This window comes from Hyperolius riggenbachi, chromosome 3, assembly GCF_040937935.1.
Source record: "Hyperolius riggenbachi isolate aHypRig1 chromosome 3, aHypRig1.pri, whole genome shotgun sequence".
Classification (NCBI taxonomy): Eukaryota; Metazoa; Chordata; class Amphibia; order Anura; family Hyperoliidae; genus Hyperolius; species Hyperolius riggenbachi.
The window spans coordinates 326,505,767-326,521,791 of NC_090648.1; the positions used below are offsets into that span (position 1 = coordinate 326,505,767).

Genomic DNA, 16,025 nt, shown 5'->3' on the forward strand with positions numbered 1-16,025 from the left:
AGAAGTGCAGCCTGAGGCGGCACATGCAGCGTTTGGATGTGACAGCTGCTGAATGGACACTGCACGGAATGTCATCAAGGGACCAGGAGGACTACAGGGGGCTAGAAGAAGCCATTGCTTAGGGACACTGGGCACCCTAGGTTTACTTAAGGTTTCCTTTAAGGAGTCAAGAGATAACTAGAGAATAGTCTAAAGAGTGTCTAATATTTGTTACAAACTACAGCAATCAGTTACAAAAGTTCTACTATGTGCACTAAACTTATGTAATCACAAACAATAAGCTGATGCACTAAAAAAATATAGCATTCTTTTACTAGAATATTTTAGAAACTCAGACCGCTGTTAAAATAGATACAATCACACAAAGTAATGCATGCAAAGGCCAAAAGGAGACATCTTCAATCAATTTGCAAATTGGCAAGAAGCTTCAATTGGAAAAGAAGATCTTCATCAAGGCTCTTATAGTCCATCCACCATACCTTGGAAATCAGGCCACTCATCTATGAAGTTTCCCAGAATTGTGTATTCCGTCTAAATTTTTCTTATCCATGCACTATCCTGTGGACCTAGCACTATACACTGATAGGATCGGTTTTATATTTAGTTTGTAATTGCTTATAATAGCTTGAGTGTCATTTAACTATTTTTGCAGTGTTATGAGGCTCTAAAATATCCTTATAAAAAGGAGGTGTTAGTTTAAAACACGTTCTGAAAGTCTAATTAAATACATTTCCTGATGTACAGTGTTTTCACCAGCAAGAATGCTATCTTAAGTCATCATATTAAGCATATTATGTGTAAAGGAAAGAAAGGTATTGAAAGTAAGAAATTGCGGCGCTAGTCTACTTTAGGGGACCCACCGCAAATCCCCATAGACACTTTCAGCTGGGCTGCAAAACGGAACAAATGGCTTCCGTTTGCTTGATGAAACCCCCACAAGCCTTATATCCCCGGGTAGCTACGCATGTCCTCTAACGAATTTTGCGGGTTTCGGTAAAAAAAAAAAAGTTTGAACTGACTGTGTAGGAGCCTCGGAACGACCGCAATTTCGGGTCCGTCGGCCATCTTGGTTTTGCTCTGCAGGTCGTTTCTTCCTCCTCATTGGAGGGATTGTTAGGTGGGGGCGTGCCAGCTAACAAACCCTCCAATGAGGAGGAAGAAAGAGACCTGCACAGCAGAATTAAGATGGCCGACGGAACCGAGATTTAGGCCGTTCGGTGGCTCCTACACGGCCAATTTAAACTTTCTGTTACCGAAAACCTCCCAATTCGTTACAGGGCATGCTTACCTATCCATGGGTATATGGCTTGTGGGGGTTTCAACAAGCAAACGGAAGCCATTTGTTCCGTTTTGCAGCCCAGCTGAAAGTGTCTATGGGGATTTGCGGTGGGTCCCCTAAAGTAGACTAGCGCCGAAATTGCAGCTAGGGGGATACTTTTACTTATAGGGCCATGATCACAAAAAATGTAATATTTAAAATACATGTGTATACACATTTATATTAAGTACCGGTAATTTTCTAGCAGATTAAAATTCACATTAATTTACTTTCTTCTCCTACGTTGTAGTCACTTACAGCAGGCAGTAAATTAGACAGGTTTTGGATTAGTCCATCTCCTTATGGCGGGATTCTGAGCATTTCCCATTTTCTGTAAAGATTGTTTCCCAGCAGTGCTTTTGTAAATACACACTCCCTACACACTTGCACACAATTTTATCCGTTGGACTGGTCAACTGCCGTTCAGTAAAATAATGAAAAAATAAAATAATTTAAGAAACTATGCTAAGATTTTTGTTAAATATAGAAATATTAATCATCCCTTCAAAGCATACCTGAATATAAAAAAATAAAAATAGATTTTAACTTGGGGCTTCATCCAGCCCCTCATACTGTGTTAGGTCCATCTGCGTCCTTCCAAAAAATCTGAGACTTGAGCTCTAGTTGAACAGTTCATATTTTTAGAACAAAGCATTTGCAGAACGCTCCCGTTGAGGGAAGCATGATCTTGGCGTGATGATAAGACACATGCGCAGTACCCGTGACTGGAACTCTAGTAGCAGATACTTCAGAGCTAGAAGGGGCGCAACAGACAGGGTCCGTAAAAACCCAACACACTAAGGAGAGCGGCTGGAAGAAGCCACGGGTATGTAAAAATCAATTTATTTTGTGCTAATCCAAGGTGTGCTTTAAGGGATGTTTAATTATTCTATAAAATTCTTAGCATTTGTACCTAGGTGTGTGTGTGTGTGTGTGTGTGTGTGTGTGTGTGTGTGTGTGTGTGTGTGTGTGTGTGTGTGTGTGTGTGTGTGTGTGTGTGTGTGTGTGTGTGTGTGTGTGTGTGTGTGTGTGTGTGTGTGTGTGTGTGTGTGTGTGTGTGTGTGTGTGTGTGTGTGTGTGTGTGTGTGTGTGTGTTAGTTCAACCAGGGAACTTACCTTTTTTGAAAAGCAGAAATGAAAACATCTCTATTTGTCTAGGAACAGGTTTTTAGCATTGATCATTATCCCATGAATCTGCCTTCTTAACGCTAAATATTTTAAATGTTGTCTCAAATATGAACAGTAGAGTTTTGTACAGTGTTAGCCATCAGTAGAAGTTTTGAATGAAATGGTATCATCCCGATTCAAAACGTCTTGCTTTTATCGAATATGAAGAAAGAGAAGTACCGTGTGTATTAACTGAGGACTTACCAGATTCCTGCATCAGTAAAGCAGAGTTGAATAGTGCAAGTTTATGTCTGTGATTCAGCTCAAGTGCTTGATTGAAGTTTCTCAAGGCTTCATTGGGATCTTTCAGTTCAATGTAAACAATTGCAAGGTTATACCATAAATCTGCATTTGCCCCATCAAGTTCTAAAGCTTTGACATAAGCTTCCTTAGCTTCTAAAGGTCTGTTCATTTTTAAAAGCAATTCTCCCCTTTAAAAACAAACAAACACACATATTACATATGGAAACAGATAACATGTAGAATTGAAAGTAGTGCTTCACCAGTTTTAGTGAGGGCTATTAAACCGCAAACTCCTAATTCACGTATCTTCTCACAATATTTCTCAGAATATTTCTCAGAAATAACAACACAAGCAAACACACACAAAAAAACACCTTATTGCAAGACTAAACTGGACACTTTTTTCAAAACAATATACATTACACAATGTCTCATGCCAATTGCTATGGATTTTTTTTACATTACAGTGATCTGCATTTGCAGAGTACATGCAGCCTTCTAGATAAATGCTTAACCAAGGTGAGAGGTATATGGAGGCTGCCATACTTCTTTCCTTTTAGGGCTCGTTTCCACTGTTGCAGTGCGGAATTGCCTGGATTCCACCGCGGACGAAATCGCATGCAGATGCGTTTCCGCATGCTGTTTTTCCCGCGATTACGCATGCGATTTCGCATGGCTAAGAAGCAGGCGAATTTAACCATGTCACAGCCTGTGTAAATTGTCATAGCATTACATGCGAAATCGCACACGAAATCGCGGGGAAAACCGCATGACAAAGCCGCATGCGATTTCCCTATTAAAAGCATAGCGGGAATCGCCCGCATTCCAGCCGCACACGAAATCTGACGGCTCTGCCGTGCAGATTTCCCCGGCACACCAAAACGCACCCGCACGACGCACAAGTGGAAACAATCCTATCCACTTGTATTGCCTATGCGAATCCGCATGCAGTGCCCGCATGCGGATTTGCTATAGTGGAAACGAGCCCTTAAGCAATACCAGTTGCCTGGCTATCCTGCCGATCCTCAATCTCTAATACTTTTAGCCATAGACCCTGAACAAGCATGCAGCAGGTCAGGTGTTTCTGACATTGTCAGATCTGACAAGATTAGCTGCATGCTTGTTTCTGGTGTAATTCAGACACTACTGCAGCCAAATAGATCAGCGGGACTGTCAGGCAACTAATATTGTTTAAAAGGCAATAAATATGGCAGCCTCCATTTACTTTCTTGAGAAAGCCCATACTGCAGGGCGAAACGATTGTCAACCCTCCTCCGCACCTCATTTAATAGCTGCATGTGCCGATAAGTATACTTTTTTATTTGCTGTTATGCCTTTATGACGATTAAGATGAAAGTTTATGAAAAGTGTGATTTGCTTTTTCAGTGTGCTGCTCCTTATTGTACTTTAACATACCCATATCACTCTCACCTCAGGGTCACTATATGAGGCCCACTACCAGTGGCTTTGAGATTTTGGAAATAACTGGTGATTTCTGATTCACAAAGTACTGCTATGCCAATTGCTGGCGATCAAGTGCTGCAGGAAGCGCTCTAGTGGTCCCCAGCCCTAAATGAGATTTATACATGCATTTCACATCCCTCTGTCTAATTATTTAGTCAAATGCATGACATCACTATTTATTAGTACTGCTCTGCAGCTTAATGTACTGCCTAAATAAATCCATTTAACCATTATAGAAAAAAATCCACTTTTGTTAAAAATTGGAAAAAAAAAAAAAAACACGAGTAGTGTACTATTAAAAATAATCTTTATATTTCAATCTGAAGCCAGGAAGTTCAAATCACTTTTCTTTGGAACCCTATGAACAGTACACTCTGTATGGTTAAAGTGACCACTAATGATACACTCTTGACTGTAGATCTTACCAAGTGAATATACAGTACTTTGAATATATTTGTGCAGTGCCTCACATTACACAGAAGTGGAAAGGATTGTACAATTAAGATTGTATAGTTAGTGGGCACTGGGCACCTATAGTACAGTTAGGACACTGTACAGAAATTTCCAGCTTGCAGCAGGTGAAGGCTCTGTTACTAATTTTCAACACCTGGACTAATCCATTGATTGGGAGCAACTCTGCCCTGTCTACTAGTTTTTGTTGGAGGTACCATGAAATGCTTATGTTTTCTACGCATACAAGAATAAATTAACCAAACTGAAAGAGTGTTTGTAATTAATCCTAGAAATATAAAGAGCTAAAGTTTCTCTCAACAAAAGTGGAATGTCCCTTAAAAAAAAAAAAAAAAAAAAAAAAAAAAAAAAAGAAATCATTCAACCCAGCTGATCACTTATTCCACACAGAATAACACAGCTAGATTTTTTTTGCAACAGCCTACAGACATAGCAGTTGTCTCTGATCTTTGGCAAATATTAGTCATGGTGGTCCCCAGTCTTACCAAGAAAAAGCTAAAAATGTAGCTCTCTACTAGATGAAAGCTATTTACATTCTGGAGCGTGTTAAATAAAATATGCTTTTGGCATGTTCAACATATGGCCCAATAATCATTTTATAATTAGTCTGTCTGTAGAGTGGCTATGTCATGAGAAGATAATTTAAGCTGAAAAATATATTTTCAGCATTAGTTCTGTGAACCAAGCCTGACTGGCACGAGATGCTCTATTAACACGAAAACTGACAATGTAAATAGGGAAACAGCACCAAGTATGCTAGAACGTTTAGTTGTTAAAATGTAAAACCACCCCCAGCAATATGGATGTTTATAAGCGTCCAATTTGTCCACCTATAGTGCTAATAGGGCGTTTATAAAAGTACAACTATTCCACTAAAACACATGTGCTGCAGGAGCAGGCATGCACCCGGGCGCACACATGTGAACCCTTCAAGCCGGTGGCATGAAGTGGTTTAAGTTAATCAAAAGCTTTAAATCTCAGTTGAAAGCTACATACAATAGTATATGTCAATAATGTAAACAAAACACCTAGTCTTTGCAGTAACCATTCATGCTTGTAATGTGGTGTTAGGTCAATAAATGCTTTGTGGAATAATAAAAAAAGAAAATGGCCCTATGGTGTTCCAGGACACACCATGGACTGGCGTGATATCACAAGCCTGTCCCTCCTAGTTCTTTCAGCATCTGTTTATCCAACAAAGTGCTAAAAATCTATTGTGGCATGATTGGTTTGACTTAAAAATGCAAAGGCCTTTATTCAATTCCCTTTTTCTCCTAAGTTTTCTACTAGGAGATCAGTTTTTTTGTCTTTTGTTTAGAATACCTTTTCTGCACTCTACAATTGAAATTCAAAAAGTAGGTGAAAAAGTACTGCCTAAATAATTCTGAGTACGTTCTTGCTTGTTGGTGGTTCAAAAGGCATTTCATTGATATTAAAGCTATAAAAAAAAAAATTAAATTGAATAAAGGGCCCAACTGATAAAATGCCCTGAACACTGTTCTTTCTAACATGGCAGTGTTTTGTTCAATCTCTTGTATCGTGAAGTAGTCACAGTATCTTGTCACATAAAAGTAGTCACTTAACCTACAGTCACACAGCAGAGATCACTCAGCCCCCTCCCGCGATAACAGTTGTCAGTTAGTGCCCTGTGTCACTGCAGTGGCCAATGGATTTTAGTTACAGTTGCGCAACATTAAGGCCCTTATTCAATGCCCTTTTGCTCCTACGTTTTCTCCTAGGTGATATTATCAACCCTTATCAATAAAATGCCTTTTCAGTCACCAGCAAGCAAGAAAATACTCAGAATAATATCAACAGCACTTTTTCACCTACTTTTTGATACTTTTTCAGTTACTGAAAGTTGAAAAGCTATTTTAAACAGAAGATGAAAAGTTCTTCCTCATCCTATGATAAAATTTAGACAAAGTGAACTGAATAAGGTCCTTTGGTTAAAAAAAAAAAAAAAAAAAAAAAAAAAAAGGGCTGTTGGTCAACATACAGGTCTTAGACTATGGAATTCAAGCTTACCAATTCCCATGTATGGTCACTATTTTTAAAGGACAACTGAAGATCAAATCTAACCCAAAAAAAGTTTTACAAGTACATCAACTCTAAAAAAAAGAAAGGTTGACTGTATTGGGCTCCTAAGGGATGAGGGGGGGGGGGGGGGGGGGGGACTCAATGGTGTATGACCAAGGTAAAGCAGAGTTATTAAATGCTTTCTTTGCTTCTGTCTTCACAAGGGAAACATCGCTGTTGCAAAGTACAGAGGCAGAAGAGTCTCAATCTTCCAACTGTAATATTAAATACTTAACGCAGAAAGGAGTGAAGGCAAAACTAAATAAATTAAAAATAGACAAGGCACCTGGCCCGGATGGCATGCATCCTCGGGTCCTAAGGGAATAAAGTTCAGTTATAGATAAACCCCTTTATCTTATCTTTTGTGACTCTCTTGCAACTGGCAGAGTCCCAGTGGATTGGCATACAGCCCACGTTTTCCTATTATTTAAGAAGGGCAAAAAATCAGATCCAGGAAATTATAGACCTGTAAGCTTAACATCAGTTGTATGCAAACTATTTGAGGGGTTACTTAACCACTTCGGGACCACAGTCTTTTCGCCCCTTAAGGACCAGAGCCTTTTTCTCCATTCAGACCACTGCAGCTTTCACGGTTTATTGCTCGGTCATACAACCTACCACCTAAATGAATTTTACCTCCTTTTCTTGTCACTAATACAGCTTTCTTTTGATGCTATTTGATTGCTGCTGCGAGTTTTACTTTTTATTATATTCATCAAAAAAGACATGAATTTTGTCAAAAAAATGACTTTTTTAACTTTCTGTGCTGACATTTTTCAAATAAAGTAAAATTTCCTATACATTTGAGCGCGAAAGTTATTCTGCTACATGTCTTTGATAAAAAAAAAAACATTCAGTGTATATTTATTGGATTGGGTAAAAGTTATAGCGTTTACAAACTATGGTGCCAAAAGTGAATTTTCCCATTTTCAAGCATCTCTGACTTTTCTGCGCACCTGTCATGTTTCATGAGGGGCTAAAATTCCAGGATAGTACAAATACCCCCCAAATGACCCCATTTTGGAAAGAAGACATCCCAAAGTATTCAGTGAGAGGCATGGTGAGTTCATAGAAGATTTTATTTTTTGTCACAAGTTAGCGGAAAATGACAGTTTGTGACAAAAAAAAAAAAAAAAAAAAGTTTCCATTTCTTCTAACTTGCGACAAAAAAAAATGAAATCTGCCACGGACTCACTATGCTCCTCTCTGAATACCTTGAAGTGTCTACTTTCCAGAATGGGGTCATTTGTGGGGTGTGTTTACTGTCCTGGCATTTGGGGGGTGCCTAATTGTAAGCACCCCTGTAAAGCCTAAAGATGCTCATTGGACTTTGGGCCCCTTAGCGCAGTTAGGCCGCAAAAAAGTGCCACACATGTGGTATTGCCGTACTCAGGAAAAGTAGTATAATGTGTTTTGGGGTGTATTTTTACACATACACATGCTGGGTGGGAGAAATATCTCCGTAAATGACAATTTTTTTATCACACAATTGTCTATTTATAGAGATATTTCTCCCACTCAGCATGGGTATGTGGAAAAATACACCCCAAAACACATTATACTACTTCTCCTGAGTACGGCGATACCACATGTGTGGCACTTTTTTGCACCCTAACTGCGCTAAGGGGCCCAAAGTCCAATGAGTACCTTTAGGATTTCACAGGTCATTTTGAGAAATTTCGTTTCAAGACTACTCCTCACGGTTTAGGGCCCCTAAAATGCCAGGACAGTATAGGAACCCCACAAATTACCCCATTTTAGAAAGAAGACACCCCAAGGTATTCCGTTAGATGTATGGTGAGTTCATAGAAGATTTTTTTTTTTTGTCACAAGTTAGCGGAAATTGATTGTAATTGTTTTTTTTCACAAAGTGTCATTTTCCGCTAACTTGTGACAAAAAATAAAATCTTCTATGAACTCGCCATTCTCCTAACGGAATACCTTGGGGTGTCTTCTTTCTAAAATGGAGTCATTTGTGGGGTTCCTATACTGCCCTGGCATTTTAGGGGCCCTAAACCGTGAGGAGTAGTCTTGAAACCAAATGTGGCAAAATGACCTGTGAAATCCTAAAGGTACTCATTGGACTTTGGGCCCCTTAGCGCACTTAGGGTGCAAAAAAGTGCCACACATGTGGTACCGCCGTACTCAGGAGAAGTAGTATAATGTGTTTTGGGGTGTATTTTTACACATACCCATGCTGGGTGGGAGAAATATCTCTGTAAATGACAATTATTTGATTTTTTTTACACACAATTGTCCATTTACAGAGAGATTTCTCCCACCCAGCATGGGTATGTATAAAAATACACCCCAAAACACATTATACTACTTCTTCTGAGTACGGCGATACCACATGTGTGACACTTTTTTGCAACCTAGGTGCGCTAAGGGGCCTAACGTCCTATTCACAGGTCATTTTGAGGCATTTGGATTCTAGACTACTCCTCACGGTTTAGGGCCCCTAAAATGCCAGGGCAGTATAGGAACCCCACAAGTGACCCCATTTTAGAAAGAAGACACCCCAAGGTATTCTGTTAGGAGTATGGTGAGTTCATAGAAGATTTTTTTTTTGTCACAAGTTAGCGGAAAATGACACTTTGTGAAAAAAAAAACAATACATATCAATTTCCGCTAACTTGTGACAAAAAATAAAATCTTCTATGAACTCATCATACACCTAAAAGAATACCTTGGGGTGTCTTCTTTCTAAAATGGGGTCACTTGTGGGGTTCCTATACTGCCCTGGCATTTTAGGGGCCCTAAACCGTGAGGAGTAGTCTTGAACCCAAATGTCTCAAAATGACCTGTGAAATCCTAAAGGTACTCATTGGACTTTGGGCCCCTTAGCACAGTTAGGCTGCAAAAAAGTGTCACACATGTGGTATCGCCGTACTCAGAAGAAGTAGTATAATGTGTTTTGTGGTGTATTTTTACATATAACCATGCTGGGTGGGAGAAATATCTCTGTAAATGACACATTTTTGATTTTTTTTACACACAATTGTCCATTTACAGAGAGATTTCTCCCACCCAGCATGGGTATGTGTAAAAATACACCACAAAACACATTATACTACTTCTCCTGAGTATGGCGATACCACATGTGTGACACTTTTTTGCAGCCTAGGTGCGCTAAGGGGCCCAACGTCCTATTCACAGGTCATTTTGAGGCATTTGTTTTCTAGACTACTCCTCACGGTTTAGGGCCCCTAAAATGCCAGGGCAGTATAGGAACCCCACAAGTGACCCCATTTTAGAAAGAAGACACCCCAAGGTATTCCGTTAGGGGTATGGTGAGTTCATAGAAGATTTTATTTTTTCTCACAAGTTAGTGAAAAATGACACTTTGTGAAAAAAACAATAACAATCCAATTTCCGCTAACTTTTGACAAAAAATAAAATATTCTATGAACTCATCATACACCTAACAGAATACCTTGGGGTGTCTTCTTTCTAAAATGGGGTCACTTGTGGGGTTCCTATACTGCCCTGGCATTTTACGGGCCCAAAACTGTGAGTAGTCTGGAAACCAAATTTCTCAAAATGACTGTTCAGGGGTATAAGCATCTGCAAATTTTGATGACAGGTGGTCTATGAGGGGGCAAATTTTGTGGAATCGGTCATAAGCAGGGTGGCCTCTTAGATGACAGGATGTATTGGGCCTGATCTGATGGATAGGAGTGCTAGGGGGGTGACAGGAGGTGATTGATGGGTGTCTCAGGGGGCGGTTAGAGGGGAAAATAGATGCAATCAATGCACTGGGGAGGTGATCGGAAGGGGGTCTGAGGGGGATCTGAGGGTTTGGCCGAGTGATCAGGAGCCCACACGGGGCAAATTAGGGCCTGATCTGATGGGTAGGTGTGCTAGGGGGTGACAGGAGGTGATTGATGGGTGTCTCAAGGTGTGATTAGAGGGGGGAAATAGATGCAAGCAATGCACTGGCGAGGTGATCAGGGCTGGGGTCTGAGGGCGTTCTGAGGTGTGGGCGGGTGATTGGGTGCCCGCAAGGGGCAGATTAGGGTCTAATCTGATGGGTAACAGTGACAGGTGGTGATAGGGGGTGATTGATGGGTAATTAGTGGGTGTTTAGAGGAGAGAATAGATGTAAACAATGGATTTGGGAGGTGATCTGATGTCGGATCTGCGGGCGATCTATTGGTGTGGGTGGGTGATCAGATTGCCCGCAAGGGGCAGGTTAGGGGCTGATTGATGGGTGGCAGTGACAGGGGGTGATTGATGGGTGGCAGTGACAGGGGGTGATTGATGGGTGATTGACAGGTAATCAGTGGGTTATTACAGGGGAGAACAGATGTAAATATTGCACGGGCGAATTGATAAGGGGGGGGTCTGAGGGCAATCTGAGCGTGTGGGCAGGTGATTGGGTGCCCGCAAGGGGCAGATTAGGGTCTAATCTGATGGGTAACAGTGACAGGTGGTGATAGGGGGTGATTGATGGGTAATTAGTGGGTGTTTAGAGGAGAGAATAGATGTAAACAATGGATTTGGGAGGTGATCTGATGTCGGATCTGCGGGCGATCTATTGGTGTGGGTGGGTGATCAGATTGCCCGCAAGGGGCAGGTTAGGGGCTGATTGATGGGTGGCAGTGACAGGGGGTGATTGATGGGTGGCAGTGACAGGGGGTGATTGATGGGTGATTGACAGGTAATCAGTGGGTTATTACAGGGGAGAACAGATGTAAATATTGCACGGGCGAATTGATAAGGGGGGGGTCTGAGGGCAATCTGAGCGTGTGGGCAGGTGATTGGGTGCCCGCAAGGGGCAGATTAGGGTCTAATCTGATGGGTAACAGTGACAGGTGGTGATAGGGGGTGATTGATGGGTAATTAGTGGGTGTTTAGAGGAGAGAATAGATGTAAACAATGGATTTGGGAGGTGATCTGATGTCGGATCTGCGGGCGATCTATTGGTGTGGGGGGGTGATCAGATTGCCCGCAAGGGGCAGATCAGGGGCTGATTGATGGGTGGCAGTGACAGGGGGTGATTGACGGGTGATTGACAGGTGATTGACAGGTGATTGACAGGTGATCAGGGGGGATAGATGCATACAGTACACGGGGGGGGGGGGGGGTCTGGGGGGGGGTCTGGGGAGAATCTGAGGGGTGGGGGGGTGATCAGGAGGGAGTAGGGGGCAGATTAGGGACTTAAAAAAAAAATAGCGTTGACAGATAGTGACAGGGAGTGATTGATGGGTGATTAGGAGGGTGACTGGGTGCAAACAGTGGTCTGGGGGGTGGGCAGGGGGGGGTCTGAGGGGTGCTGTGGGCGATCAGGGGGCAGGGGGGGGGGAAATCAGTGTGCTTGGGTGCAGACTAGGGTGGCTGCAGCCTGCCCTGGTGGTCCCTCGGACACTGGGACCACCAGGGCAGGAGGCAGCCAGTATAATAGGCTTTGTATACATTACAAAGCCTATTATACACTGTTGCAGCGGCGATCCGGATGCCAGTAACCCGCCGGCGCTTCCGAACGGCCGGCGGGTTACGGCGAACGGGGGGCGGAGCCAGTCCCCGGCGGCTGATCGCGTCACGAATGACGCGATCGCCGCATAGCCACTCCCGCAGCCGCCCCCGCCGATGGGCGTATTGCGGTCGTTTGGGCCCAGACTTTGCCGCCGCCCATCGGCTGGGGGCGGTCGTTATGTGGTTAAGATACTATACATGACTTCATAGTAGAAAACAATCTTATTTCTCAGCATCAACATGGGTTTACTAAAGACAGGTCCTGTTTGACTAACATGCTCAGCTTTTATGAGGTAGTGAATGCCAGTGTGGATATTGGGTATGCTGTAGATGTGATATACTTGGACTTTGCAAAGGCCTTCGACACTGTTCCCCACAAAAGTCTGGTGCAAAAGTTGAGGATGCAAGGACTGGGGAAGAGTCTGTGTGCATGGATAGGGAACTGACTAACGGACAGAAAACAAAGAGCTGTGGTCAATGGATCATACTCAAAATGGGAGACTGTTAGCAGTGGGCTCCCACAGGGGTCTGTACTGGGTTCAGTGCTCTTCAATTTATTTATTAATGACCTAGTAGATTCAGTAGTGAGAAATGTTGCTATGTTTGCAGATACAAAATTGTGCAGAATCATCAAATCTCAGGAAGATAGGGACATATTGCATCAGGATCTGGATAGGATGGCTATATGGGCAAATAAATGGCAGATGAAGTTCAATGTTGAAAAATGTAAAGTCATGCATTTTGGTTGTACCAATGGTCTAGCACCATACAAAATAAATGGGATACAGTTGGGGACATCAAACTTGGAGAAGGACTTAGGAGTACTCATCGACAACAAGTTAAATAATCGCACTCAATGCCAAGCTGCTGCAGCTAAAGCTAACAAAATTTTGGGATGCATTAAAAGGGAAATAAAAAAACTCGAGATGCTAGCATAATATTGCCCATTTAACTCTCTAGTAAGGCCACATCTGGAATATGGAATGCAGTTCTGGGCACCACATTACAGGAAAGATATTGCAGTTTCAGAGCAGGTGCAGAGACAAGCAACAAAATTGATACGTGGGACGGAAGGTCTCACTTGCCAAGAAAGGTTAAATAAACTGGGTTTATTTAGTCTAGAGAAAAGACGCCTTAGAGGGGATCTAATTAACATGTATAAATACATCAGAGGGCAATATAAAAGCTTGGCGGATGAGCTTTTTGTCCCTAGGCCTTCTCAAAGGACTAGAGGACATGATCTGCGCATGGAGGAAAAACATTTAGCCATTTATTTAGGAAAGGGTTCTTAACAGTAAGAGTGATTAAGATGTGGAATTTATTGCCACAGGTAATAGTTATGGCAAACTCTAAACCTGCATTTAAAGTGGGCTTAGATGCTTTCTTTGTGTTGAAAGACATCCATGGCTACGACTACTAGGTAATGCCTAATGATGTTGATCCAGGGATTTTATCTGATTGCCACCTAGAGTCGGGAAGGAATTTTTTCCCTTTTGGAGCTAATTAGACCATGCCTTGTAAGGGTTTTTCGCCTTCCTCTGGATCAACAGGGATATGGGAGGGAGCAAGCTGGTGTTGTACTTTATTCTCTGGTTGAACTCGATGGACGTATGTCTTTTTTCAACCCAAATAACTATGTAACTATGTAAGACTATGGAGGCTGCCATGTTTATTTCCTTTTAAACAATGCCAGTTGCCTGGCAGTCCTGCAGATCTATTTGATTGCAGTGGTGTCTGAATAACACCAGAAACGAGCATGCAGCTAATCTAGTCAGATCTGACATGTCAGATCTGGCTAATCTTGTCCGAATCTGCTGCATGGTTGTTCAGGGTCTATGGCTAAAAGTATTAGAGGCAGCGGATCAGCAGGACAGCCAGGCAACTGGTTTTGCTTACAAGGGAATAAATATGGCTCCCTCCATATTCCTCTCACTTCAGTTGTCCTTTAAGACCATCTTTCTAAAGAAAAACAGGAAAACCCTGGTATAGATTATAAAAGCATAACTTCTCTTATAATAAACTAACTAAAATAAACTAACGAGATAAAGAATTGTCGTTATCCTACTAAAAATTAAATATATATATCCCGTGGTTTTATTTTTATATTTAAACATTAAAAAGTAAGTTGAATGATTTGTTATTTTTACAATACAATAACAATTGTAAAGTGCTAATCTATTTTTGCTCAAAGCAGAACCGAAATAAAAGAAACAAAAAAAAAAATAAAGTTTCACTTACCTGGGGCTTCTGCCAGCCCCTTGCAGCCCTCCTGTGCTGAGGCGGTCCTCCATGATCCTCTGTTCTCCCGTCGCCAGCTACTATTGCAGGCAGGAACGCGATGAAAGATACACATGGCTTGTCGAACAAAACTTGCTGGCGGCGGGAGAACGGAGGATCGTGGAGGACCTGCGTGGGACAGGAAGGCTGCAAGGGGCTGGCAGAAGCCCCAGGTAAGTCAAATTGTTTTTTTAATTTCAGTTCGCTAAGTGTCCCAGAGTTAAAATACACAAAGTATGTACTTTTTGCCATCTCTCCCTTGCCCTCAGAAGTTGTATTCTGCCAGGAGAACTTTTATGGCTGTCATTTGCTTATCAGAGACGTTTACTATATTCTCATCAAGGTACCAACACGACAGAAGCTTTCACGTGTATGCAAACTCTTTCAGGCAGCAACATAAAAAAAAAAATCAAAATAGCCTGGTTATTAGGTTTGCACTGTACATTCACATGTTTAGCTCATCTCATTAGTAAGAACATATTTTGATGATTTAAATATCTTACCTGCTAATATAGGCTTGCTTAAAATCTGGCCTCATACTTATGGCTTGTCTGTATAACTGATCAGCTTCTTCAAGCCTTGATTCATTTGCACGGATGAGGTTTGCCAGATTGATATATACATTCAGGTGATTAGGTGCAACTCGTGCTGCATACTTTTTCCCTGGTATTACCTTTAATTAAATGAAAAACCGTTAAAAAGTTTTTAATAATGGAAATAGAAAGTGCAAAACTAAACTTAAGAGTGGTGCAATTTAAAGAGACTCCGTAACAAAAATTGCATCCTGATTTTTATCATCCTACAAGTTCAAAAAGCTATTCTAATGTGTTCTGGCTAACTGCAGCACTTTATACTATCACTGTCTCTGTAATAAATCAACTTATCTCTCTCTTGTCAGACTTGTCGGCCTGTGTCTGGAAGGCTGCCAAGTTCTTCAGTGTTGTGGTTCTGTGATGCATCTCCCCCCTGGAGGGCCCTCTCTGCACACTGCCTGTGTGTTATTTAGGATTAGAGCAGCTTCTCTCTTATCTTTTACAAGCTGGATAAATCGTCCTCTGAGCTGGCTGGGCTTTCACATACTGAAGAATTACAGACAAGGGCAAAGCTGTTTGCAGGAAGAAACCAGCAGCCTGAAACTTCAGTGCATGAGAACAGAGTGAAAGAAACACACAAATGATCTCTTGAGATTCAAAAGGAAGGCTGTATATAGCCTGCTTGTGTATGGATGTATTTTCTATGTGTGGACATATTGTACATCAACCCACTTCCTGTTTTGGTGGCCATTTTGTTTGTTTATACACAAACTTTTTAAAACAGTTTTTAACCACTTTTAATGCGGCGAGGAGCGGCGAAATTGTGTCAGAGGGTAATAGGAGATGTCCCCTAACGCACTGGTATGTTTACTTTTGTGCGATTTTAACAATACATATTCTCTTTAAGCAGATGTGACAAAATGCAATTGTTCCATTAGAAGGCACTTCCATCTGCCTCTTGCAGCAAATCTGTATAACCTAACCCCACAGCTCCA

At 41.7% G+C, this 16,025-nt stretch overlaps 1 protein-coding gene across 4 annotated transcripts in view; it reads right to left on the bottom strand.

The window, feature by feature from the left end:
- The window catches only part of TMTC3 (transmembrane O-mannosyltransferase targeting cadherins 3), a 128,647-nt gene that overhangs the window by 6,655 nt on the left and 105,967 nt on the right, over nucleotides 1-16,025 (bottom strand). For all 4 annotated transcript variants that reach the window (XM_068276841.1, XM_068276840.1, XM_068276839.1 and 1 more), the window contains 2 exons: nucleotides 15,001-15,170; nucleotides 2,690-2,916 (listed from right to left, as the gene is read on the bottom strand). In XM_068276841.1, the coding sequence (XP_068132942.1) occupies nucleotides 2,690-2,916; nucleotides 15,001-15,170 (397 nt within the window). The remainder of the gene's footprint in view (nucleotides 1-2,689; nucleotides 2,917-15,000; nucleotides 15,171-16,025) is intronic.